This window comes from Strongylocentrotus purpuratus, unplaced genomic scaffold (genome assembly GCF_000002235.5).
Source record: "Strongylocentrotus purpuratus isolate Spur 01 unplaced genomic scaffold, Spur_5.0 spur5_scaffold_14, whole genome shotgun sequence".
NCBI classification, from domain to species: Eukaryota; Metazoa; Echinodermata; class Echinoidea; order Camarodonta; family Strongylocentrotidae; genus Strongylocentrotus; species Strongylocentrotus purpuratus.
Genome location: NW_022145599.1, coordinates 14323861 through 14351845, shown reverse-complemented (window position 1 = coordinate 14351845; position 27985 = coordinate 14323861). Strand labels below are relative to the sequence as shown.

General features: G+C 35.6%; 1 protein-coding gene across 4 annotated transcripts; it reads left to right on the top strand.

The window, feature by feature from the left end:
• Positions 1 to 26641, top strand: LOC577710 (transmembrane protein 104). 4 transcript variants are annotated; one of them, XM_030984269.1, is made up of 11 exons: positions 1 to 172; positions 895 to 1016; positions 10104 to 10188; positions 12281 to 12304; positions 16980 to 17105; positions 18579 to 18693; positions 19511 to 19597; positions 22889 to 22988; positions 23928 to 24021; positions 24737 to 24830; positions 25577 to 26641. In XM_030984269.1, exons 1-11 carry the CDS (start codon positions 128 to 130, stop codon positions 26341 to 26343), a joined length of 1659 nt encoding a protein of 552 aa, XP_030840129.1. In that variant the 5' UTR covers positions 1 to 127; the 3' UTR covers positions 26344 to 26641. The 4 variants fall into 4 exon arrangements, with proteins under 4 accessions (XP_030840129.1, XP_030840130.1, XP_030840131.1 ...); XM_030984270.1 differs by lacking the exon at positions 12281 to 12304; XM_030984271.1 differs by lacking the exon at positions 16980 to 17105 and having other exon boundaries at positions 2 to 172.
• The last annotated feature ends 1344 nt before the right edge of the window (positions 26642 to 27985 follow it).

Here is a 27985-nt window from a genome sequence, read left to right as displayed (position 1 = left end):
ACCTGATCAGCTGACTGAAATCTGTGGCTTGTCTACAGTCTACGTCTAGATTTCGGTCTGTACGGTTGTGACTGTGTACGTGGATAATGCACCACTTCTAAACAGACTTTTCGAGGATTCATTAGCAATGGCAGGACCTTTAGTAGAACCAGGGACATCATTTTCACCATGGGTAAGTATTCTGTAGTGAATGTTGGTCCATATTACTTGTAGAAAATCCGGGCAGCTGTTGTATAAATAGCGACAAAACTATACTTCGGTCCCACGTGTTTACAATTGCGTGAGTAAAAAAAAAATTCGGTTTGTGAATACATGTATGTAACTGAAATTCAGATACTGAATAGGTTCAAGTCAGTATGTATGGTAACAGAAAAAACAATTGTATGTCAAAATTGCAGTTGCAATTATCATCAGATCTGTTGACAAAAGCACATTATTATTATCATTTATATTAGACCTAGATTCTAGCTCTAGGCCTAGGTCCTATTATTTTATTATAATTGTTATCACTATCACCAGTATCAGGTCTAGACTCTAGACTAGAGACTAGACTATTATTAATATTTATATTTTATTATCATTAATTATTAATACCATTATTAATATTTTTATTATTATTATTATTATTTGCATTATTATTATTGTTGTCATCATGATTAAGCTTGAAGAAAGAAAAAACACATTACGGTTACAAAACAAACATGAAATGTACTTTGTAATTTTGGAGTAGGCCCTAGGTCTAGTGGAACAGAAATAAAATAGTGAAGAATCGTTATAATTGATGAAAAGCGATACACATTTCTAGACAAATTTCATGAATACACCATGTAAATGATGTATGTGTAAATCGATAGTAATGTTATCTGAGACAAATTTTTATTCTTCTGCACACAGGTTGGTTTGATATTCGTCTTCAACCTCATCGTGGGCACAGGGGCGCTGACTATGCCCAAGGCGTTCGGGAAAGCTGGCTGGATACTCAGCTCAGTCATCATCATCGTACTAGCCCTTGTCAGGTAGGAATTATAATTTTGAATTATGAGGGCCAGAAAGTTGTTAAATTTATGTAAGTAATACATTTACCAACCTTTGAGCAGGTATTAACAGATGGGTGATAGGGCTTTTTCAGTTATTGCCCCCCAAAACCGGGAACCCAGTTAATACCCTTGTACTAAAGAATTGCCATACTCTCACAGCTTTCAGCCTTTCAAGAAATGTCTGAAAATATATCTTTTTTACTTTCTTTCGATATTTCTCTTTGTTTCAATATTTCTCTTTGTTTAAAATCGATGTAAGCGTTGTACATGTATGATAATGTTCTCTTTGTGTTTGTTCGCAAGTATTTCTGGTTTATGCCATTTGTATCTTATGAAAAGGCACTTCATAAAAATGAAATATATCTTTGTAATAGATCTCAATATGTACAGGGTGTAGTTTATAATAATAATTCATCCAACTTTTACACACGGCGTACCACAAGGTTCTATCCTAGGTCCTCTACTGTTTTTAATTTACATTAATGATCTTACACATTCTTCTAAAAACGACATTGTTACTATTATTTGTGACAAGTTCACAAGCACAAATCGGCGCCTTCAAATGCACCTCGCAGTTAAATGAAAGTCCTTCCCGCTTTTTCACACGGACCTGGCTTGCTGCCAGAGTCGGTCAAAAAAAAAAAAAAAAAAAATTAAAATCATTTAAACGAAAACCGTCCAGTTTTGACTGGCGGTTAAACGGAATTGGAGATATCCGTGATGTTACAGCACTAGTTAAGTTCAACTTAAAGTCGATCTAAGTCTTTGTAAAACACTCCCAGGGGTGATTTGTGAGGATTCAAACAGTTTTGTACATCCATTGTCCATATGCTTTGAGGTATTAACTTTAGCAGAACTCAATAGTATTGTTCAAAGTCATTGCCATTTATAATGCTCTTTCTCTCAATGCCTTCTACTTCGCCCTTGGCATTATTTTTCCTGAAAATCCTCATGCTTGGTAGAGCACCAATGGTGCTATACATTGTACATATGTACAATATCCATCAAAATAAACTATACGATTGTAATGCAATAGTGCACCTCTAGTGCACTACAAAAGTTAGTGCAGTAGAGGTGCACTTTATCTCGGCCCATAAAGTGCACCTAGTGCACCTCTATTGCACTAACTTTTGTAGTGCACTCGAGGTGCACTATTGCGTTACTATCGTATAGTTTATTTTTATGGATATTGTACGCTGCCCAAAACCCTGCTTAAAAGTAAAACCCTGCTTATACTATGAGTGTATCATTTTTTCTTTATATTTGATCTGATCTGATCTGAGCTCTGGTAGAGCTACACTGTACAGAATTTATGTAATCATCAAAAGTACTAAAATCTTTAATAATGCATGTATTGTAAAGGGATAAAATACCTTGAAAACTAAATTGCCTTTTGTTTTTACAGCTGTGTGTTAGTGTTTATGGTACTATTTAGAATTTCTCCATGATCAGGAAAGGAGTTAAATCGTTTGATTAACTTTTCTTGTAATAGTTTGCATTAAAATGACATCCCTAGAAATGTTGAAAACAATTGTTTATGTTTAGTTTTTTTAATATAAGGAAAATCAGTGTAGGTTTGCAATAGGAATTCTGTTCCTAGTCTAGGCTGGTGTAATAGTTTGTGGTCATCAGAAATTGAGGAGAAAATTCATTTGATTTCAGTGACCTTTTGCTTTAGGATACATTTAGAACTGCATATCCAAAAGTTGTTTAGGCTATATTTACTGTATTTACAGTTTCGTACTTCTGGAGCATACCCCTATTTGCTGCTCCTGGGGGGTGTTTCACAAAGACTAAGATTGACTTTAAGTTGGACTTAACTATGGCAGGCCGTTCATGCCAGTGTTTGCTCTTACCATTTACTTGCATTGGCCTCTGAAGGGACGTATAAATCATGGTCACAGGATCTACAGAATTTACATTTTTTGATAATTCATTATTGAAGGAAAAAATATTATGTAAAAGTCATAAATGAGAGATCAATAGTGAGAGCAACCAGTGGCATGAATGGCCTGTTATAGTTAAGTCCAACTTAAAGTCGATCTTAGTCTTTGTGAAACACCCCCCCTTGTATTATACGAGTCACCCAGAGACCTACTTTTAATGGAAGATATGCAAATATATACTGTAGTTAATGTTTTGCCCAAATCATCAAAATATATTTGCACTGTCAACATAATTATGAACAAGTTGATGATTGATTCAAGAAGTTTGAGTAACATGTAGGTACTATGTAGTTAAATGAAGAATAATTTGATAAAAAACTCTTTGTGCTTGGGTTGTTTTATTAGGGGTATCAACTATTAAAATGCATCTTCATTGGGTTGACAAAAATGTGTTTGTTTTAACCCATTGCTTACTGGAACCTGGTGGTCCCTGTGTTAATTCTATGGGAATTGGATAATTCAGTAGCCAACGGGTTAATTATGTGAATTGTGTGTTAAAGACCCACCAACCCTGTATACTGTATAGCGCTCATACCTTTGCCTATTTTGCTAAACTTGTGTGCAATATATTGTACTTTTGGTTTAGGTCATTGGAAAAATGGAGTTGAAAAAGCCTCAGATACCATTACAATACAATCAATATCTAGAAGGTCAGGTCATGGCTGTCTGAAAAGAAAAGGAAGTTTTAAAAGTTCATAGAGAAGCCTTGAACTTTGTTTTCACCATTAACTTAACCACTTTGAAATCAGGAAACTTCAGGTGAAGGCAAGAAAACTAAATGACAAATCGAAATCAGAGCCATATGTTGGAAATAATAGTAGAAAAAGTAACTTGGCAAGACATTGATCTACATTTGCCACATTCCACCCAGGTGAAGTAAATAGGTACCTGGTAGGAATTTATTCCTTGAAATGCTAGAGCGCCGTATGGCAGCTGTGCTAAAGCCAGTGTAATAATCGGGAGCGCCAGGAGGGTCAAATGTGACTGACATGAGCGCATGAACCCATTGTTATTATTATTATTATTATTATTATACATGTAGGATGATTGTCGGTAAAGAAAAGAAAACATAGCCTTACCGTAATTATGTACCATCCAAAACTTAATCATGAGAAGCAGTTTTGTGAAGAAAACAGAAGAATGTTAGTTACATGTACCTATTCCTTTTTTCTCCAAAATGTTTTTTTTTTTTTTGGGGGGGGGGGGGGAGGGGGCAGGAAGTCAAAGGTCAGAGGGCAGCTGTGTTGTTTTGACATCATATTAAATACTTCGTATCTAGGGAATTCTGATCTCTCTCCAGGAGACTCCAGGACCACCTGTCTTACCGATCACATCAAATCATGGATTTGACACCTTTCACCAAGTGTAGCTTCATGAATGTTTCTTGAAGCTGACTCAGCTGAGTCAGCTATGTCATGGACCTACTATGAGCCAGAAGAGCATTAACTCTCAGTTGATTGATATGAACTTAAACCTTCTGGCTCTGAGCAAAGAGTATTTTGTTATAGTCATACCATAAAACTATTTGCGGAGCACACTGTAATACAATACATATGATCAAGAAAGACAATAATTTTTGTTTGTTTTTGTATTAGACATCTATCACAAAGAGTAAGCTCAAGTTACATTTTAATGGTAGCTCAAACCTGTTGTATACTTGAAACTTCTACACAACCTCAGTGTAGAGCCAGAACAGCATTAACTCTCGGTTGATTCATATATGAACTTACAACCTTCTGGCTCAGAGCAAATAGTATTTTGTTATTGTCATACCACAGAACCATTTGTTGGGCACATTGTGACGATTAAAATCAAGAAAGACAAGATTATTTTTGTTAGGTAATAGACATCTATCACAAAAGTTACTGGTAGCTCAAGTGACATTTTTATGTACCTCAAACCTGTTGTATAAAACATCAGTTTAGAGCCAGAAGGGCATTAACTAGGACCCCGTTCTCATTCACTTTGTTGGAGCGGTCTAACTAAGACCCGTTCCTCAGGAGCAGTTCTTAAGTGAGTGAGAACGGTCAAAGTGGTCCAGGAAGTGGACTTCTGGACCGCTCCAGAAGACCACCTCGGGAGGTGGTCTTGAGGAATGGGTCTTATTAAGAGCGGTTTGGACCGCTCTAACGTGCAATGTGAACGGAAGCGTACTTTGACCGGAAGTGAGCTAGTGACGTTCCGTTCGAAACATGTATACGGTTTGTATTCCGGGCGCGAAAAAATTGACCTGCTGACCTGAGCTGCCATAGCAACAAGACCACTTTGACTCGTGGAGCGGTTTGAGCCATAAAAAACTGCTCGGAGTGTGAACGCTCGCAAACAGTTCCTCAAGACCCGTTCCTCTGGAGCGGTCTAACTAAGACCACTTTCAAAGTGAGTGAGAACGGGGTCTAGTTTATTGATATGAGAAAATGGATTTAGCTTCAGCCTCTGAGAAGATGATATTAGTGTCATTGTCATACCATATGTGTAGTTTGAACTTTGAACCCATATGTGGATCATATGTATCAGATAAAACCAAGAAAGAGAAGAATTTCATTTTTTGTTTTAATAGTAAGAGACATCTATCCCAAAGATTTAGTTCAAAAACGTTTTGCAGACTTTATATGTGCTACATGGGTTCTGTTTTTAATTTAAAAGATGGAGTGTGTTGTTATATGAGTTAAAAAGTACTGACTACATGATGTATCTTTACTATCTTCCTTCCAATCACAAACATTTGTAATAATGTTATTGGATTACGCAGACATGTGGCCTAAATCTCATGGTCTAGGAGATAGTATTACTTCTTGATATTTGAATTTGAAATAGGAGAGTATTGTTTGGCGTTCCTATTTACTTTCAATTGCTTCTCTCATACTGTTTGTCTGTTTTACAGACAGTGTTTTATCATCTTAGGATTAACATATTACATACAGTTTACCGGTACAACTAAATTATTCTTACCAAGTTTTTAAATTTTTGAAGTATGTGAAAAGTTGATTTGTCCCGATTTATATTTCTTGATGAGGATGTGACATACTAAAGCTTACCTCTGAAAGGCCCTAGTTCAAAGAGTCCATTTTTTATTCTTTAGTTACGGAAGACACAACAAACATCAAATTTACAAGGGGTGTGCAGAGTTTAGTTTTTAACTTGTACATGCATGTACTGTATCTCATAAATCAGGATTATCATCATTTTCTTCTCTCTTTATCAGTCCTCTTCCTTCCTTTTAACGTGGGACTTTACAAGCTAGACAATAGACATCTAATGATAATAATTACAATGTAAAGCGCTTGAGAGCATTAAGAGCTATGCAAATGTGAATACCGTATTGCTATTATTATTAGGTGATCTGCCACGAAGCATGGCAGCTAGAGCACCTATTGATTTTTTCCAAACATTTTTTTTTCTTTTTTTCCTGCTATTCATTCGTTATGGATTTTGTTTCGTGGATACATGAATGGCATGGTGAATGACCGTGAAACTTTCATGGCATGTACGTGGCATATGTATGGTTATTGTGCCTAACAAAGAGATTTTTTTTTATTACTGATGCGTGACGTCATCTCGGCCACATTTTGTTAATTTCTAATATTGGCCATATTTTGTTCACATTTCTGAATGACATTTGATATGCATAAATTTGAGGTAATGGGTAAACACAACATGTCAACAATACCTGCGATCGCATCATGACGTTGTTGTTATTATTTTTGGAATCATTATTATTATTGTTATTATTATTTATAGACTAATGATAATAATTACAATTTAAAGCGCTTAAGAAGATTTAGAGCTATTCAAATGTGACTATTACTTTATTATTACTATTATCATTTTTTCTTTTGTTGTTGTTATTATTGTTATTTATTATTTTTTCGTTATTATTATTATAATTAGTATTATTATCTACAAGAAAGTATTCTCTTAGGTCTTCTGGTATGCATGTACATATCAATGGGAGCTTTGCATATATGACTTGGAAATAGAGTCTGCGCTCCTGATGCACCTTTATTGATTTAGGATGGAAAATAAAGACTGTCAAATGAGGGGAACATGAGTTGGAATGTTTGCCCAACAGGCACCAAGCTGAGAGAGGTTGAATGTTATGCCCGGGTTAATCTTTGAGGGAGATGATAACTTCTTACTTTCTGAAAAAATCTCAGCGATTTGAAACATGTGTTGGAGGTTACAATTTCCTTTCTGATAATTCTTAGGTTTGTAATTTAGTATTGATGTTGTTGGTTAGGTTTGTGCTGGGGTAGGGGCATTGCAAGGCAATACCAGATTTAATATATTTATCAAAATCCTATGTTGAGATTCATTTTCTTAATACATTCACAGTATTAAACTTTCAATGGGTTTTGATTGGTTGAATGTATTCAACAATAGATAGATAAGTCAAAGCAAATGAGAGAAAACTTCACTAGTATACTTTTCATACACAGTTTCATTGGGTTTCAGTTGGTTTAAATGTACCCGTATTCAACAATATATTGATTAAACTCATACTTTGAAGTAGGTTGATACTTCGCTTGGTTGCCTAGAGTTCTTTCATTTCTCTTGAATTATCGTTACATGCCCTATAAAATTTATTCATATTACTTATATAACCAGGATTAGTTTCAAATTGGAAGTGCCAAGCCTAGATTAGAGGGAAGCCTACCATATTATACAGAACATGGGTTGTACAAAGTAGATTGTAGGATCGATGCAAGTTGAGTAGTTGATTTCATGAATATTTAAATCCTCTGTACATGTATATTGTCCAAGTTAAGCTGGATCTATGATGAAAAATGCCATTTCGATCTACATGTTAATTTAGATCTGCCATCCTTATATCATGAACCTAATACAAAGGTTCATGCTTATATCGAGATCTCTTTTCTTTCCTAGTTGTTGTGGATGTATAAATATTCATCAGTGTTTTATACAATATACAATCAATCAAGGAAAGGAAAAGATTTTTTTTTTTTTGGCTAGCAGGAGATTGAAAATTGAAGTTTTGTCATGATCAGCTTGTGTAATATACGTAAAGTAACTTAAAGAGAAGGTTGAGTTCTGGGAAGAGGTGAAAAATAATTTGTGAGCGTTATCATTCTTATTATGCAAATGTGTGGAAGAACATCAGATAAGACATGTTCCCTGAAAAGCATGGCTCTTCAAATGCCTTCATATTCTAAATATGTCATGTAACATCGTAAAAATCCAGGGTAGGATTTTTACGCCACGTGTTTGTGAAGTCCCATATACATCTTTCTGTGTACCGGTACAGTGTTTGTACCTTTACCAAGACTTGGCCAAATTTCTTGTCATTTTGATGATTCCAGAACCTTGCAATACACACAAATTTTTATATGCTAGATGTCTTAGATGATCAACCTTTTCTGGTCGATTCCACACCGTTTCTTTCACAATGCAATCGCATGACCAGAACTCAACTTCATCTTTAAGGGCACAGACAAAGGCACTTAATACAATACTCATACTTACGATACACATAAAAGCCAGTGGCCCTAACCAGTACTGCTTCTTCTAGTCAAAGATGAGTTTCGGGACATTAGGTTAATATCTTATGCATTAAATATGTGGTTTTTAATGACTTACATGAACCCTATTGAGATGACTATGATTCAGGATGGGAAGAAGACAAAACAATGATACTGAAACCAAACACATAAACCCTGACTTGTGAATCTGTTTGATTTGACAACTGCTATCAAAGTGATAACCTGTTAAACATTGATAGGGAGAAGAAAGGCTCACACAGTAGACATTGTTAACAGTATCTACACATTATATAATGGTGTCTGTCCCTTAGAGCTAGGTAATTGTTTATGTGCAGTCGCTGAACTGTATATGATGGTGATCGAGATAAAGAATGTAACATAATCTATTATACACATGTACAGTATGTACTTAAAGGTAAAGACCAGTATTGGAAACGCCCCAATTTCAAAAAATGAAATGGAAGCTCTCATTACCAATCATGTGAAAGAATATGTTTGGACTATTAAATACATGATGATAACAAATTTGCCGGGAAACCGCCTACTAATTCATATATTTGGTAAATTTGTTTCTCTCATGGTCTGTGAGAGATATAGGGTAGTCCCATATACATCTTTCTGTGTTTAGTGCTTGTAACTTTACGAAGAATGGGCCAAATTTCTTATCATTTTGATGATTCCAGAACCTTGCAGATGCTAGATGCTAGATGATCAACCTTTTCTGATCGATTCCACAACGTTTCTTTCACAATGCAATCGCATGACCATAACTGGTCTTTACCTTTAAACTGCTGGAGAGATATTTTTTCTCGCACATCATACTTTATCAAATATGACAAAAGATATGCTTAATATATACATGTATTCATATTGTTACTCATCTTGTTTTTGCTGTTTGCTGGTTTGTTCAATCATAATCAGTTTGTGATAATGTGTATGCTAGTAGGGATATAATCTTTCCAACATGGTTAAAAGGTCCCGACACTAGTAATGAACCAAGAAACTTTGAAACAAGAAACCTGTACCGGTAGTTGGTGTCATATGGTTTATTACCCTTTAATCTTTATACTGTATATTCAATTTGCATTTTTGAAATTGATAAATGTATACCGTTATCTTAAAGTTCTAGATAATAATTATTTCAGTGGGCCCTGCAGTTATTATTACCCCAACTATTGCCAGGTATCCATTCACACCGGAATGGAGATCGAGTAGCAAATGTGGATTGATGTCTTGCCAAAGGAAATTAATGCCAGGCTGGGATTTGAACCCTCAACCCTTGGATTGAGAGTCAAGTGAATGAATCACTAGACCACGACACCTCCACAAATGATGGGCTGTACGTAGCCACTCAATCCTTGGGCTGAAACAGGTCTGTTGGGTGTCACTCCTATAAGGAATCTAGCCTACCAAACAGGAGTATAGCCTTCTATTCCCCTTGCATATACATATCGAAATCGACATACAGTGTACATGTTTAGAAATCTACATACAGTGTACATGTTTAGAAATCTACATATCTACATATCTACATACATAGAAATCTAAGTATAGATGTATGCATTGCAAAAGATCTTGATGTCCTTCATTTACAATTTGTTTTTGTTGTTGATATTTTACAGCTACATCACCGCTACATTTGTGATCGAGGCCATGGCCGCAGCTAACGGGATCATCAAGTACCGCAGGAAGGATAAGAAACGAGAGGTCAGTCCACTAACTTGTAGAATTTTACTTTTTAGCCAAAGGTTCAAGTGAGCTGTTTTTGTCTGTTTTCCGTAATCTTTTGACATTTTCAAGTTCCTCTCAGAAGTCATTTTAACCAAACTTAATAGGAATCATCCTTAGGCAAGGGAGATCTTAAGTGGTTGAAATAGGGTACGTAACCCCAACTTCCCAAAAGGGGGGACTGGGGGTAGCCCCCTCAAAGTTCCTCATTGGCAGTAATTGCACATTTTCTTCTTCTTCTTCTTCTTGAACCCATGGCTGGATTCTACCAAGACTTGTAGGCATCACCTTCAGGAAAGGGAGATCTAAAGTTTACAAGGGGTGAGCCTTCAATATCCACCAGCCAATCCGCAATGTAAACATGGCAAAATTAACAATTGAATGCACGCCCGCTCAAAAATCTTGAAAACTGTCGAAAACTGTCGAAAACTGATTTTAAAAATTGTTCAATGTCAAACAAAGATGTTGGTTAAACACATTTTTATTTCATATTCTGATATATCATGAAGTGTAGATATGATTTCATACCAAAATGTGAATGTTGGTGTGGATTCTGGCTTAACATTTGTAGAAATTATTTTAATGTGAAGAAAACCTAAATTTGTATGAATGGGATACCTGCCCCTGGAAGGGACTTGGGAGCAGCACCCCTATATTGCCCTCCTGTTCCAATAAATCCTATGTTCCCTGTGCAAAGGGGATGGGAGCTAGGTCTCTCATTGCGAGGCCCCCTACTTTTGTCGGTTCTGATGAGCGTTAAGACCTTGGACCTATTTTCTAATATTTGTTTTAATAGAACCCAATTTGAACTCCCCTGCAACACAGTTTTGAGGTAGTTTTTCAACTATCCCATATTTCCATGCCAATTACAAATTCAAGTATAGAATTCAAAATAAGAATAGTCAAAATAGAAGTAGTAGAGTTATAAGCAGTGTAAGCAATTTGAACTCCCCTGCAACACGGTTTTGAGGTAGTTTATCAACTATCCCATATTTCCATGCCAATTACAAATTCAAGTATAGAATATTAGATAAGAATAGTCAAAATAGAAGTAGTAGAGTTATAAGCAGTGTAAGTATTAGTTGTAGTAGGGATGATTATGATAGCACATTTCGTAGTAGTAGTAGTGGGGGGGGGGGGGTGGTGGTTGTAGTAGTAGTACTCGTAGTCTTAGTAGTAGTAGTAGTAGAAGTACATGTAGTAGTAATAATACAACGTAGGAGTGTACATTGTTGTTGATAATGGTGGTGTTTTATGTGGTCATTAGACCAAATAACAAAAGTGTTTCTCGTCCCCGTCCGCCTCTTTTGGGAAAAAAAGCCACACAAAAGCCACACAAAAGCCAATAAAAGCCTGTGATGTACATTTTGTTTAAATGGCTTCTAAAGTGATTCCAATGATTTGTTTAGTCATACAGTGCATTGATCAGTAAACTCACATAGCTCAATATCTGTGAATAGATAGGCTTGGCCATTAGCATGGCAGCCATAAGCAAGAAATTGCAAAATAGTAATGCCCTGCCTCCTCCTTTTTTGTTAAAGTCCGGATGAGAAACAAGTTGTTTTTGTTATTTGGCCTTAGATAGCAAAAAACGATAACAAAAATTCGAACAAAACTAAAAGATATCCAGAAACAGAATTTGCTTATTCAACTGGACATGTAGGTCAGTATACCTTATGGTTGACTTACAGAATACACGAGAGATTATACATACATGTATGTATGAATAGAAATGCTAAATTGCATAAACAGGTTTTAAGTCATAAGCCCTAAATCCCAATGTATTTCTCCTCAAATACAAAGAAAAAAGCTAAACTTGCCAACATTGAATGATAATGATGCAGACTCGGTAATTAGTGAGCTTCTAAATGTACCCTGTATAGCTTCTAATAAATATTTAAACTTGTTTTCGACTCAAAAGGAAAGTATTCCTCCTTTTTTAATAAACTCTGTATAGCTTCTATTAAAATATTAAAACTTGTTTTTGACTCAAAAGGAATATATTCCTCATTTCTAAATGTACTCTGTATAGCTTCTAATAAATATTTGAACTTGTTTTCCGACTCAAAAGGACTATATCCCTCGTTTATCTAAGGTAAGTTTCTGGTCTAATCCAAGATGCATGCTTTAACATGGGCACTAGATACTTCAAGGGAATCCATAACTTATACAATTATATTCAGGGGAAAAGGGTCTACTTCTTTAAATTTTAATTCCTTTTCTTTTTATTGTTCATGTAGTACTATATCTTGATGTCACTGAAAATGTTTTTTTTTAGGGATTGTACGGCACATGCTACGGCAACAGTTGCTCTGCGGACAATTCCCAACCCTAACCAAATTCCATATGTCAACCTAGGCCAAACACTGTACCTATCCTTAACCCTAATTCTAAACCTAACTCTAACCCTAATTCTAGCCCTAACTCTAACCCTATTTCTTAACCTAACTCTAACCGTAATCCTTAACCTAATTCTAATCCTAAACCTAACTCTAATCTTAATCCTAAACCCAACTATAACCCTAATCCTAATCCTAAACCTAACTCTAATCCTGATCATAAACCTAACTCTAACCTTAATCCTTTATCTTTGGTGAAATGAAGCCCATAGCAATTGTCCGTGGAGCAAATGTCAGATCACCATTCACAAGGCAAACCACTAGACTACTCGTCCCTATTTTCACAAAGTGATGGTAGTGAGGAAAATCGTCACGCATCACTTTGTGAGAATAGGGACGTACTATGCACATTTTTGTTAGATCAAGCCATTAGATGTAGTGATTAGGGGGTGATTAATGATTTGCAATGTGGAAGTCACATTTTTAAGCACTTGCTATTAAAGAGGCAGTTCACTTTAGCCATGTCTTCATCAGCTCTAGTTTGCCAAATAGCTCGCTATTTTAACTATCCCGATCGCAAACTATCCAGCTAATTTGCGTCTTCCTCAGACCGAAGTAGCAATTAACAGGATATTTGGTCGGATTGTCATCCCAAGATATCTTGAGATAGTTTGCAAAATATGTCACTATTTGGCAAAATATCCAGCTATTTGTCCTGTGCGTCTTCACCAGAACGAAGACTTGCACTATGCGCCAATGCTGTGCAAAATATCTCAAGCTGATTTCTCAAGGTCGAGTTTCAAGTTTCGAGGTTGAATCTCGAGCTGATGAAGACGCGATTTGTAACTTCAGGATTATTTCCCAAATCAGAAATAGCGGGCTATTTGGCAATCTCGAGATGATGAAGATGCGCCTTTTGGGAAGGACGGATAAGAGATATGGCATCTAGAGATAATAGTGCAGACCCACTCATAAAATGTAGCATACAGGAAAGCTTTTGATAATAAGCAGAAGCAGGAGAAGAATGAAAAGGAGAAGAAAAAGAAGAAAAACTACATTGTAGAGTGAGAAAGGGGGGAGGAAATAGAATGGAGCAATAATAAAGAAAAAGAAAGATGAATAACTTTACAGCAAAATTTCAAAAAAAGATATAGAGGAAGAATGGTTCCATCTCTTATTTAATAATAATAATAATAATCTTTTTAAAGTCCACTCCAAATTATAGTGGTGACACATGTCATGGTTTTGCTTTTTTTATGAGTTTTAAACTTAAAAGTTTTAATTTTTAAAAAGTGGGTCACTTGGTGCAGACATCATGGATCCTGTTGCATGTAAAATAAAAAAAAAGCAATACCAAATCTTTACTCTTCGTACTTATTTAAAACTAAATGTAGATCAAAGTTTGACTTATACTGTACTCTTTGAGACTGCTTTTCAGCATGGAATGCGGGTATATAAGGTCAAATTGTATTTGTTTAACATCTTGACGAAAGAAAATATGAAGAAGAGGTAAACAAAATGAAGAAGAACATTTTCTTTAACACTGTAAGCATACATGTACATGTAAATGACAAGAGTTGTATAGTGTGTACTTCTCTTCATTTTTTAAATAATCTTTTCTCACATCAGTTCCATGGTGTACAATGTACGTAAGCCTTGTTGATATTTGCAAAGAATTCAAGCTATTAAAACCTAGTGAAAAGAAGCAAAAGCAGAACTAATTATGATGTTCATTTTCACAATTTTGTTGTTTTAACTGTGATCACATTATTAAAAAGAATGCCAATTTTTTATGTTACTTTTTCCAATGACATTGTTTGCTGATTTTGTTTCAGAGTTTCATCTATGATCCAGGGAAATTTGATTTTTGTGCATGCTCTTCATTATCTTTCTTAAGTTTTGCTTTTTTGTTGCTGCATGGGCCAATTGCTTTACTATGCTCTTTTAGTGCCTGGTTTAGTTTACCGGTATTGCAATACCTTAAAGGTATTACAAAGTTTTGGGAAATTTTGAAAAATGGGTGGATAGTGATTCTTTACAATTTGGATATGTTTGGATGCCCCTGTGGATGTATTAAAATCACCAGAAATTTTAGCCCCTAAAACACTTCTGCTTTCGAGAAAAATTGAATATAAAGATTTACCGGTGCTCCCGGTAAATTTAGATAAATTTCAAATAGCTCCTACGGCCGTACAATGGTAGCTGCGACCATGAAAATCTCAGAGTATGTAGTTGTGGTATATAATTTTTGAACGAGAATAGCTTATCGGTCGATTTTAGTCAATAAACATTGTTTTATAGCTTAATTGATATCTTGACCTTGAGAGGGAGCTATTCAACATAAAGCGTTTATTATTTACAATTTCAAAACTTGAGAGTCGATTTCGACCGCGACAACGATCTCTGAATATTGTAGGATCGTATATGCTTCCAATATGTTCATTTGAACCAAATTCATGACCCCATACCAAAACTTTGTATTACCTTTAACACTTGATATCACAATTTTCATGTAATGGATAATTATATTTTTCTGAAAGAATTATATTTCAGTCACATGCTATTATTCTTTACATAAACTTATCTATTATGCTATTATTCTTTACATAAACTAATCTATTATGCTATTATTATTTACATAAACTAATCTATTATGCTATTATTCTTTACATAAACTAATCTATTATGCTATTGGAGAAAATCAACATGTCTTTAATCAAATCTGGGCATTGCATTTTACATTTATAAATCCTATGCATAAAATATTATATCATAATGACTATAAACAGTTAAATTTCATGCTTTAAAAAAAAAATCAAACGAACTATATAAAATCCAAGATAGTGTCACTTTTAGCTGTACACATACAATGGTTACCTGAATATTTTCTTGAATCGGGATTCGGAAAGAAAAGATTTATGAATGAGCCTAAAAGAGGTGTTGTAGAAGTGTTGTGCTCTAGTGGGTGAGTCTCTGGACTGTGAACCACAAGGTATGGTTTTGAGTCCCCGCTGCACCACTACTGTCCTTTGGCAAGGTATTAATATGCTTCTGCTACACTCAACCCAGGTGAGGTAAATGGGTACCTGGTAAGATTACTTCTTTCAATGCACTGTGCGCTGGTAACAGTTATTATTATCATTATTAGTCATACAGTGCTCAATATCAAAATCAACTTGAGATCTAAAAATCGAATTCAATAACTGTCATATATGCATAGCTTCTATAATGGCTCCTTTGATAGGGTAAGTCTGGCACTAACATTGAAAAACAAGCAAAGACTTGGAAAATTTAAAAGAAACTAACATGTACCACAAATTAATTAAATAATCAAATAATCAATTAATCAAATAATCAGTTAATCAAATAATCAGTTTTCCAATAGTTCAACAATCAGCATTAATTAATAGACTTAGCTTACTCATGAAGAAAACTAATATGCAATACAATTGATCAGTCATTCAATATACCAATCAACAACTCAACCATATAAATCAAAGAACCAGTCAGTTATTATTGCAGTTATTGAAATGAATTACCCTATTGAATCAAGACATCCATTTACATCAATCAATCAGTCAATTTCTTTACCAATTCATGAACCAAGCGATATGCTGAATAATAATCTAATCAATTAATTAGAATTCAATTGATCAATCAATTATTAAAACAACCATCCAATAGAAATGATTTAAATGGAAAATTATTGAATCAATCAAGCAGTCAAACAAATAAACATTTGTCAAATTGATGAATTAATCAATTATCCTGCCAATCAAGAACGATTCTGTCATTTGATCAAGAAATCATCAAAAAGTCTCTTACACAATCATTTAATTGTATTGGTCACCAATATATCAAAACAGAATAAGCAGATCAATCAGTAAGTCAGATATTTAGTCAAGTCATCAGTCACTCAATCTTTCATTCAATCAATTGTAGAGGTGTCGTGGTCGAGTGGATATGTCACCGGACTGTCGATCACGAGGTCCGCGGTTCGAGTCCCGCCGCGGCACTAGTGTCCTTTGGCAAGACATTGATCTACATTTGCCACACTCAACCCAGGTGATGTAAATGGGTACTTGGCGGGAATTAATTCCTTGAAATGCCAGAGAGCCGTAATGGTAGCCGTGCTACAGCCAGGGTAATAATCAGGAGCGCTAGGAGTGTCAAGTCTGACAGACATGAGCGCTATACAAGAACCCACTATTATTATTATTATTATTATAATTAACAAACTAATCAGACAGTCACTTTTCCGGTTCATCAATGATGCTTCGTCCAAGCTGACTGGACCCATCTTTTCATTCCTAATCGAATAACTAATAAACCATCTGATCAACGCCCTGGTGTAACGAGGTTGCCCTCTGGCATCATGCCAGCTAAGACAATCAAAACAAGAGTAAGGAAACAAGATTGTTTTAAAAACAGGATGGGTCGATAGAAGTGCGATCATCATCATCATCACCTCCTTCATCAACAACGACATCACTCCGAAAATCAGACTCAAAATCGCCTCCGGGGGCTAGTTCAGAGCTTCCAGCTATTACAACAAAGGTACTTCAAAATTGCTCTGATTCCATAGCTTTTGAGTTGAACTACATAGCCATTTTGAGAGAATAACGGGAAAAGAATAACGGGAGGGCAATATCTGAGATTTATTGAAATAGAATCACTACAAACATATATACACCCTGTATGTGTATATAAAGAACATGATTACAAGAAAATTAAATGTAGTCACCAAATGCATATTTATCTCTGCACAAAGGGCTAAATATCTAACCTTTTTTGTTGGAAGTCAACTTCCTACCCAGATTGTGTTTGTTATCAGTTGACTATGAAACCATGACCTAAAACAAGGACAAATTTGATTCACAGATTAGCAGTACAACTTTACAATGACAAAGATTTGAGAAATCGATTCATGAAAGGTATATGGGGCATTCATTTTTGCATGTGTCCAGAGTATATTTCAGAATATTGCATAAAATGTGCTGTACCAAAAAAAAAATATTATGTTCAAATGTATAGTTTTGTATATACATGTATATTAACATTCAATGTGATTTAACCTAATTGTAAATAATGTCTATGTAATTAACTTTATTAATTACTGTGTGGTACACATACATGTATAGCCATACAAAATACAGTCAGGGGTGAAATTGGTTAGTTCAAGGAGCAAATCAGTGTCAATCTGGATTTAACAAAACACTGTTAATGGCCGTTTCATACCTAGGTTCTTCTCTACATAATTATGCATGAATGAAAATTCAAAGTAGTAATTGATTCGAAAAAAAAGCAAAACACAGCAAAGAGCATGTAAAGTCTTTGATTTTTATAAACTAATGCATGCCTTTTAAATTTGCTTTCAGGACGGAACTTGTACAATTACTTAAATCTATGTACACATCAGTTAATTGGTAATCAACGTAGTGAATTATAATCACATTCATTTTGAAAATAATGATAAAACATGTTTAATGTGAAGTGCTCTAACTACGGTGAAAAAGGTATGTGAAACTGTACAGGTATAGTGAGATGATTGGACTTCCAAGCAACTCTAGATACAAGTTCATTGTATCAGCTGTTTGGAGCCAGAAGGGCATTTTAAAACCCAGGGCTCGACATCGACAAGTTCCCGGGACACATGGGCGCCTAAAATTGTAGTAGAGACCCCCAAAGTAGTGAAATTTTTTAAATACTTTAAATACGGCCTATAAAGAGTATGATCCTGACTTCCTTCCAAAAAGATTTTTTTTCTTTTCTTTTCGTCTTTGTATATTTTATTAAAACAAATCATGATAATCACATATTTACAAGAACCTTAAAAAAAAGTTAGTGATGAGCCATGGTTATCGCATATCCTTTAACACAGAGTTAACACCCTTCTGGCTTTCAACAGACAATATGTATGTTTTTGTATTGAAAAGAAAAATCATTAGTTTGGCATTGATGATGATTGTAGCATTTGAATGTAATTATTCTGTAATTAAGTATTTTCTTTGTTCTACGTACGCTTTCCAGCTTGATGAGACGAGTTCAACAAGCTCTTCTAGCAGCAGCGATCCATACATACCTGACACAGAGAACGATGAGAAGGAAAAATTACTCAGTGGAAACACAATCAATTACTCATCAGGTTAGTTACAATCAGAACTGTCTTTTTAAAGCCCCACTGCACTATTTATAGCTACTTGCTCCCTCTATATAGAAAACAATGCCTAAGTGGTGCCCGTTGGTCCCCCCATGATCCACTTTTTCTTATGTTAATTGAGAGCTGATTTGATGAGATAACCACCTGTCAGTCACTAGCAGGGTGGTCTAATCCCTCTTGGCCTAACTAGTACAGACGGGCTTTAAAGAGTGACCACCTCTCTCTAAATATACAAATTAAATCATAAAAAGAAATGTTGATGGGAGGTGCAGAAAATGGGTGGCAGTATACATGTACATGTAGGAAAAGTTATTGCAGAGAAATGATGAATGAAGTGGACTTTGAGGGATTTTAACAAACTTGTGGTAATGAATATTTTAAATATTGAGTAATACTTATTTTGAATATTTGATAATGCTTTGCAATTTAATTGAATGTACAACCATGCTGTTTGCTCATTTACCGGTATGTACAAAAATCACCAAGAAAGAACGATGGAATATAATTACTAACAAGGCTGACAAGAGATCCATTCATGCAGAAGAAAAATTCAGATTTTAATTACAGTTCCGGGAGACAAATTATGATAATTAGTGATTAATTGCAATACCGGTAATTATTTCTTCAAAAATGAAATGATTTTTCATCTAAAATAAATGAGTTTAAGCCATTTAGGCCCGAATTCACAAAGGAGGTTTGACAACAAACCTAGGTTTTTGTCGACAAACTTCCTTTGTGAATTTGTGCCATAGTGTTTGGAAATTGGCTGATCCTTTTTTTGTATATCTTGATTTTGTTGTAGTGAGAGCAGCGAAGAAGCATGCCGATTATTTTGAGATCACAGAACTGGTGGATATGGGGCAGATGGCTTCAATGTTCTTCAATAAAAGTGAGTAATGACATTCTGATGTCCGTGGCAAGCTTCTCCTCTGCAGAGGAGGGGTGGGTGAAGTAGGAGAAGAGGGGGGGGGGGGTGTAGGGGATGGGTGCATAGGTGATGCTCTTGTACAATGTATTATTAACAAGAAGAAAAGGATTTTGCAGGTACAAGCAAAATTTTATGTGTCAAAAAAGTGTTAAATATGCTCATCCATTCTTCATACCCTTACCAAGTTTTGTAATTTTTAAGGCATGTAAAAAAATTGATCATCCCGATTTTTTGAAAATGTATTATTCACAAGAAGAAAAAAGGAGGTACAAGCAAAATTTTATGTGTCAAAAAAGTGTTAAATATGCTCATACATTCTTCATACCCTTACCAAAGTTTTGTAATTTTGCTCATGTAGAGGTGTCGTGGACGAGTGGATATGTCAACGGACTGTGGATCACAAGGTCCGCGGTTCAAGTCCCACCGCGGCACTAATGTCCTTTGGCAAGACATTGATCTACATTTGCCACTCTCCACCCAGGTGTTAAATGGGTACCCGGTAGGATGCGAAAGCTAATGTGCTTAGATTAGCAAGTGTGCGCTTGTAAAAATGACGCCTGGCTGGAATGCTCCCCAGGGAGTGGAGAATGTGCATGCATTGTGTGCGGGTAAGCCTGAATCTGATGCTCGGGGTAATAATATATGTATCTGTAAAGCGCTTTGAGAGGGCCTTCGGTCTTGAAAAGCGCTATATAAGAATTAGCTATTATTATTATTATTAATTTTTAAGGCATGTGAAAAATTGATCGTCCCAATTTTTTTGAAAATGTGACATACTGTATTTAAGCTTGCTTACATCTAATATTCAGCAAAGGCCCTAATTCAACCAGTCTTCCTTTCATTCTTGAGTTATGTAAAACGTAAAGAACATCAATTTTACAAAGGGTATGAACAATGCAGTTGTTAACTATATACCTTACTGAAAAGAGCACAGTTGTGGAGTGGGTGGGGGAGGGGAAGTGGCTGTCCCCTACATCTTTTTGTGAAAATAGTGACTTTGAGGATTTTTTTAAAAAATTGCTTGCAAGAAGCTAGGATGGAATATGATCGAATATCCAGATTTGGACAATGTGATGTGATACTACACTCATGCAGCAGAAAGTGTTTTTAGAAATGTCATGCCCTTGATATAAGAAGAGGTCAAACACAGACGCTTTGTCATCATATATTTCTTGAAGTGGGAAACCTGGGGAATAAGGAGATGGAGTCTAGGGGGACCATTCTTTTTAATCATATATCGTATCTTTCTATTTCAGAGTTATATTCGAGTGTCTTATTGCTTTTTATAGCATATATGATTTTTGCAAATAGTATCAACATTTGAACACCTGTAAAAAATGGCAATTTTATTGCCCTAGTTTTCTGTTCGGATAATTTAAAACTGTACTTGGTCGTTTTTTTCTTCTTTCAACTGTCTATTTCTTGACATGAAATGCTTGATTGGCAACTTATATTTTACAATTTTTTTTTTTTAAAGTCTTTGTAAAGAATTTTTGCTATTATCATTTCTTTTTTGATATATTTGGTGTTTTTTTCTTCTTTTATTTATTTATTTCTTGACATGAAATGCTTGAATGGCAATTTATATTTTACAATTTTTTTCCCCTCAAGTCTTCGTAAAGAATTTTGCTATTATGACTTCTTGCTTGATTAACTCACATTTACAGAAAAATGAGGAAAAATGGGAAATATTTTTTCTGTCCATATCTAATATTAGTTGATTGCATATGAATTTAACTGGTGGGTGTACCACCCTCAGTTTTTTACAAAGTTCACCAACAATGATTGTCGTTGAACTTTCAAAATTAAAATACCAAGTTTTATTTCAAACTTGACATTTAACTTTTCTGTAGGAATTTACTCCAAATGCAGGGAAACCATAGTGTAGTTTTTTTTACATGAAGTACAAATTCAAGTTCTTTGAAATATTCGTCGCTTCCAGCTTGAAAAAAAAATCCTTGAGACATTCACTTCAAAAGGCTTCATTGATGTTCAAAAGGTCATAGGAAAGGGAGGCCTTTTGTTGTGCATTTAATCTAGATGCACAATCCTTTAGATTGTGTCACATCAGTTTTTTTGCCTGTGATTTTCAAATTAGATTTATCAATATCAGACAGTATTCATTGCAGCGCAGATTTAATAGTTTCCGTTAATTTGGCTATCAGAATGAACAACCTGGTTTTGATAGTAGGACAAATTGTGAGAGAAGAATTGCAAGGATTTATGTTCAATTCATATATTGCTTTCAATCAAGCATTTCAGTTGCTTGTTAAAGTACATGTATTTTTTAAAAAATCCTTTCATATTTACTGAAAAATTTGTAAGAAAGTGTTTTGTACATGAGATAAGTCTCTGCTCAAGTCAGGGACTTTATTTTTTTGGTTGTCATTGTCTTTTTTTTTCCATACAAAATTCAATTTTACTGTCACAAAGATACTGGGGATTGTAAACTTTAATTAAAAGTCATGATAAATATGTGTATTGTGGGAATTTTTGTATGAAAAGCATGTATGCCTTCTGGCATGCTGTTGTTGTTGTTGAAATTGTACGACAGCTTTCAATGGGTGATTTATTTTCATACAAAATTCAATTTGACTGTCACAAAGATGCTAGAGATTATAAACTTTAATTAAAAGTCACGATAAATACATGTATTTTTTGAAAATTTAATGAAAAGTATGTATGCCTTCTGGCATGGTATTGTTGTTGAAATTGGACGACAGCTTTCAATCGGTGATGATTTCTCTCTTTTTTCCCTCTCTCTCTCTCTCTCACTGTGTTTCTATCTCTTTCTCTCTTTCTCCCTCTCTATCTCTCTTTTCTTCTCTCTCTCCCTTTATTTCTCTTTTCATTCTCTCTCTTTCTCTTATCTCTCTCTTTCTCTTTATCTCTCTATCTCTCTCTCTCTCTCTCCCCTCTCACTTTCTCTCTTTTACATTTTCCCAATCTATTTTCAAACGAAAATACAAACATCATCTAATGAGGGGATTTCTATCTTATGTTTATTAGCCTGTACACACTTGTTTATTTACTACCCACTCTTTCTTTTCTCTTTACTTTGTATAATTATCTGCGGCCATTGGAGCCCAGCCTTTGAAAGGCCAATGGCCTCTGCTGGCTCCTCCATATTCTTTGTATTGTTTATATATTTGTTTATATGTATATGTATTGTTGAATGTATTTTTCACAAGAATTGGAAATAAAATGAACAAATGAATGAATAAATACTTTCTATCATGCTTGAATCCTCAGTTGGTCAAATCCTGTTCTACATATGTCTCATAGTGTACCTGTACGGAGACCTGGCCATCTATGCCGTAGCCGTTCCCAAGTCGCTCAGAGACATCACATGGTAACGCATATTGTCCATAACAAATTTACTTTAAGATGGTATTATTGTTATGTATTTTAATAAATACTTTTCTACCTAATGAATAATATTCTTTCTCCTGCAAGGCATACCTGTATATGTGAATAGTTAGTACTGGATTTTATAAAGTGGGTACTTTTTAAAAACTCAAATGCCTTTTATTCCATAGAAAGAGTGTCATGATTTTCAAATATAGAATACATTTCGGAAAGCAATCCTTAAATGGCTCCTTTATTCAGAGAGATACTTCAACCTAAAATTTGCTGGTTTGACAAGTCAACCTCATTTTAGATTGTTCCGTAACATATTTCACATTGTGTTTTAATCTTTTGGAGATGATGTCATTTTCGATGTAAAGTGTATTTCCAATGGGTTCCAGCCTGTTTCTTTAAAGAGTTCACTCAGTAGAGGCAGTTTTCCAAGGTGGAGGGCACTTAAAAAAAAAAATCTGACTGTTTTCGAAGTTCAAACCGTAGTAATATGGTCATGCACAAATGAGATGAATGTGATAGTGTGGTCATTGGTGCATTGATACAATTTAATTATATGAACGATGATTCACAGAGGTTAATGGAAACAGGAATGAAAGTTGTTACTGAAAACAAAATCAAGATTTCATGAGGTTTGGTTTGTCATAACTACTAAAAGTGTTGAAGTGTTCTGCAAAGATCTGGCACAATGAGGTACCATTGGATCATTTTTTGTTTGCTTTTGGTTGGATGAAGCAATTTGTACTTTTAAGAGAGATATATTCACCAATTATCGCTAGAATGTTCTGAAGAAGTAAGACAATCAAGATTTCACGCATAATTCTAATAGCCTACGTGTAGATCCATACAACTTATGATGAAGGTTCAACTGCAGTGAATTATTCTACATTGGTATTTAATCCATTGTCTTAATAACTTTGTTTATTTTCAGCACGTATGACAGTGATGCCCACAATCTTAGTGACAATGAGCGGTGTTGGCCTGGTGCTGATATATCCAGAATGAATGCATACAGAATATATCTGGTAAAAAACTATTTTCTTATCAAAACTTCATCCTTTAACCTAAACAATTTACTAAACATTACAAGGAGTAAGAGCCATAGTTAGATCGACATGTTAATGCATTCTTCCCAAACAAGCTCGTGTGGATGAATTAGAAAGCTTTCTATTTCCAAGAAAATTAATTGATGTACAGTGAAAGAAAAACAAATGAAGTTGGGGAAACATTAAGTCATACCAGGTAATCTAAACGCAAGATAAACTTGATGTGTTACAAATTTGAAACATTGGTTTCCCAGGTGGTCTTGGGAGTACAGGTAGTTGTTCAAGAAGCAAATGATTTGTGACAGTATTTCTAACAATTTTTACCTTCATTTATTTCATCTCTTTAGTCAATACTTGCAATATCCCTAGGAAATATTTTTCTATTTCAACTCTTCCAAAAGGCAAATGATTTGTGATGGTATTTCTAACCATTTTTTCCTTCCAATTCTTTCATCTCTTCAGTCAATATTTGCAATATCCCTAGGAAATATTTTTCTATTTCAACTATTCCAAAAGGCAAATGATTTGTGACTGTATTTCTAACCATTTTCCCCTTTATTTCTTTCATTTCTTTCATTTCTTTCATCTCTTCAGTCAATATGTGCAATATCCCTCAGAATATTTGTCTATTTCAAGAAGCAAATGATTTGTGACGATATTTCTAACCATTTTTTTTCTTCATTTCTTTTTTCAGTCGATATTTGCACTTGCCCTTGGAGTATTTGTCTATTTCAACGTCCAGAAAACCAAGTATCTTCAGATCTTCACTACCATCATGAGATGGTTAGGTAAGAACATTTCTCATTACAGTAGAAGTGTCACAGTCGAGTGGTTTAAGCACTTGACTTGAAATTCAGAGGTTGTGGGTTCGATCCCCGACATGGCACCAATGTCTTTTGGCAAGGCATTAATGTTCATTGCCACTCCATACCCAGGAGAGTAATGGGGACCTGGGAGGATGAAGAAAGCCCTTGTGTTAGTAATTGCCATATGCCCTCATGGTGACCATATGGTAGGAATACTCCCCAGGGAGTGGAGATGGTGCACATTGTGCGTTAATCAATCCGATGACCCGGGTAATGTGCTATATAAATCCAGATAATTTTTTATTTTGCTGTTAATTTTTTTTTGTGAAGTCAAAACCAAGAAATGAGTGAGTACTAAACAATGGTAGTTTTTGAAGAAGCCACATTGCTGCTGGAAAAAGTAAATAAATATAACAAAAAGATCTTCTTCTTCTTCTCCAATCCATGTGACTTAACTTTTAAAAAAATGATACAAAATAATGAAAACATGATAGTTGAATTTCAGATTTTTTTATTAAAAGGTAGATAATTAAAATATTTATTAACAGAGTTGTGTAAGTGCATTTATGTAGCATCATATAATGGTAGGTGAATAACTCAAATCTGACATTGAACAAGACGAAGGCACTGTGCAACTGAGTATAATTGAAAAATTTGTGATGATGATATTGCATCCTTTATGCATCCTTTATCTGGTTACTCTATTCTCTTCTACTGTATCATTTCAGCCTTCCTCACAATGATCATCTCCTCTGTGGTCTACATCAGCCAAGGAAAGAGCTCGATCAAACCGGCCGCTACGGGACCCTTCGAGAGCATCCCCAACTTCTTTGGGGTCTGCGTGTACGCCTTCATGTGCCACCACTCCTTACCCTCCCTCATCACGCCCGTCAACCCCAAGAAGCGCATCACCGCTTTCCTGTTCGGAGACTACATCCTCATCCTCCTCTTCTACCTCTTCCTCTCCGTCACGGCCATCTTCACGTTCGAGAGCGACAAGATCCAAGACATCTACACGCTCAACTTCTTCAAGAGCGCCGTCCTGCCCGTCATCCCGCTCCAGTACTTTGTCGCGCTGTTCCCCGTCTTCACGCTCAGCACCAACTTCCCCATCATCGGCATCACGCTACGCAACAACCTGATGGCGCTCTTCCTGCACGAGAACAAGCTCTACCATTGGACGATCAGGCGGCTCTTGTTCCCGACCCTGGTGCTGGTGCCGCCCATAGTCGTTGCGTTTGTCACGACGAACGTCACGATGCTGGTCGGGATCACGGGGTCGTACGCCGGGGCCACGATCCAGTACCTCATACCCGTCTTCCTGGTGTACTGTGGCAGGAAAAAGACTGAGAGGATGATGGGCAAACGGTGGATCCTTCACCAGCACATGTCTCCATTTAGGCACAGAATCTGGCTTGTTCTGATCATAATATGGGCCATCTTTTGCCTGGCGTTCGTAACTGTAGATCATGTTTTAGAAGGCATACATAGTTAGTACATAGCTTCATAGGTATAGTTCTTAGGTATCGTTTGAATAAAGATCTGTACTTTTTATAAATACAGTATCTCTGTCAGCAGTGCTAACAGTAGTTAATGTGAATTGTTCCTTTCTTTTCCAATCGATCAAGGTTACTACATGTATTAAAGGATTGTGTGATCATGAGTAGCGTGAATAGAACGATTTGATAATTTTTGAAGTTCATCTCATGTTACTTGAAATTTGTGTGATATCGTCATTGCCTTACAGTGTATATATATTTGTATGTTTTAATCAGGGTAAACTACAATTGTAATTGTGAGGGCTACACTGAAGGACATTCCACAGCACTGTTCATGCTCACCTTAGCTGTGTAGGGCCAGCCGATCTTGTATTTACTATCCACAATACCAGGCATTGTGCATGGTGAATGCATATAGCCAGCTAGCCCTGCACAACTAAGGTGCTCATGAATATTACCGCAGAACGTCCATAAAGTCACCTTTGGGAATCTGTAACTATGGAGCTATTCATCTGATAACAGATGAAATTAATCAAGTAGGCCTACTGACAGGGGAAACCTGCTCTAATGCTACACGCACATACTCAATCTCACATGAAGCCTATTGCCGTAAGAGCCACTTCATCCAATTATGAGATATGGGATGGGAAGCTGCTATAGTACATCAATCAAGGCACCTGAATGGCAGTTATTGGGCCTACATGGGGCTCACTACAATGTAGAGCAAAAATCATTGAAATGTTCAAAATTTTACCTGGTACAGTCAGCCCTGTCCTCTACGACAGGGCGTACGTGATTCCACATGGTTTTACATGGCTGTACATGGCCTTATTCTGGTCTTGACATTACATGGCGTGATGTGGCAGATAGGGCCAATTTTTTACAAGATCATGAAATGCAAGATTTTTGTTGTTGCTGTATGGCAGCTACAAGGCCCCTATAGGGTGTTAATTGTGGCATAATTTTGAAAATGAACTTGTTGCTACATGGCCCTGACACTGAGACTGCTAGGCTTTATGTAGTATTGCTTTAGCATGGTGTTTGACTGACAGGTCTTTTGCTATGCAGTGCACTTTATAATGTCATCTTCAAACAAACAAACAGTAGCACTAGAATGACAGTTATCATACATTTCTTAATACTCATTATCGTTTAGGTAGTTGCTGGGCCCTGTCTTACAAACAGTTGCGATTAATCGCAGCTTAATTGCTTTTGATATCAATTGGAACTATGAACATAGGAGATAGGACTCAGACCGCAATTGTAAGACTGGGCCCTGATCGCTACACGTGGTCCAGTAAAAATCTTGACTGTTTATGTGGATGTCTCAACACAGTTTGTGAGAATTATGTATGCATGGCATTCATATGAGATATTGGAAGCTGGTGCAAGCAAAATTATGTGCAAATATCAGAATACACTCTATAAAAAACCTTTATATCAAACAGTTGTGTTTTGAGATTTTGTGCATTATAATCTATTGACAGAATTTTTTTTGTTTAAAGATATTTTTCTTCATGGACAGTGGCCTTATTAAGAGTTGGGGGTATTGACCATCAGCTATTTTTGTGGTTCTCAAGTTAAATCATGTTAAGTAGTGATTCTTTGTTTAAAGATAAAGAGAGGAGAGAACTGATA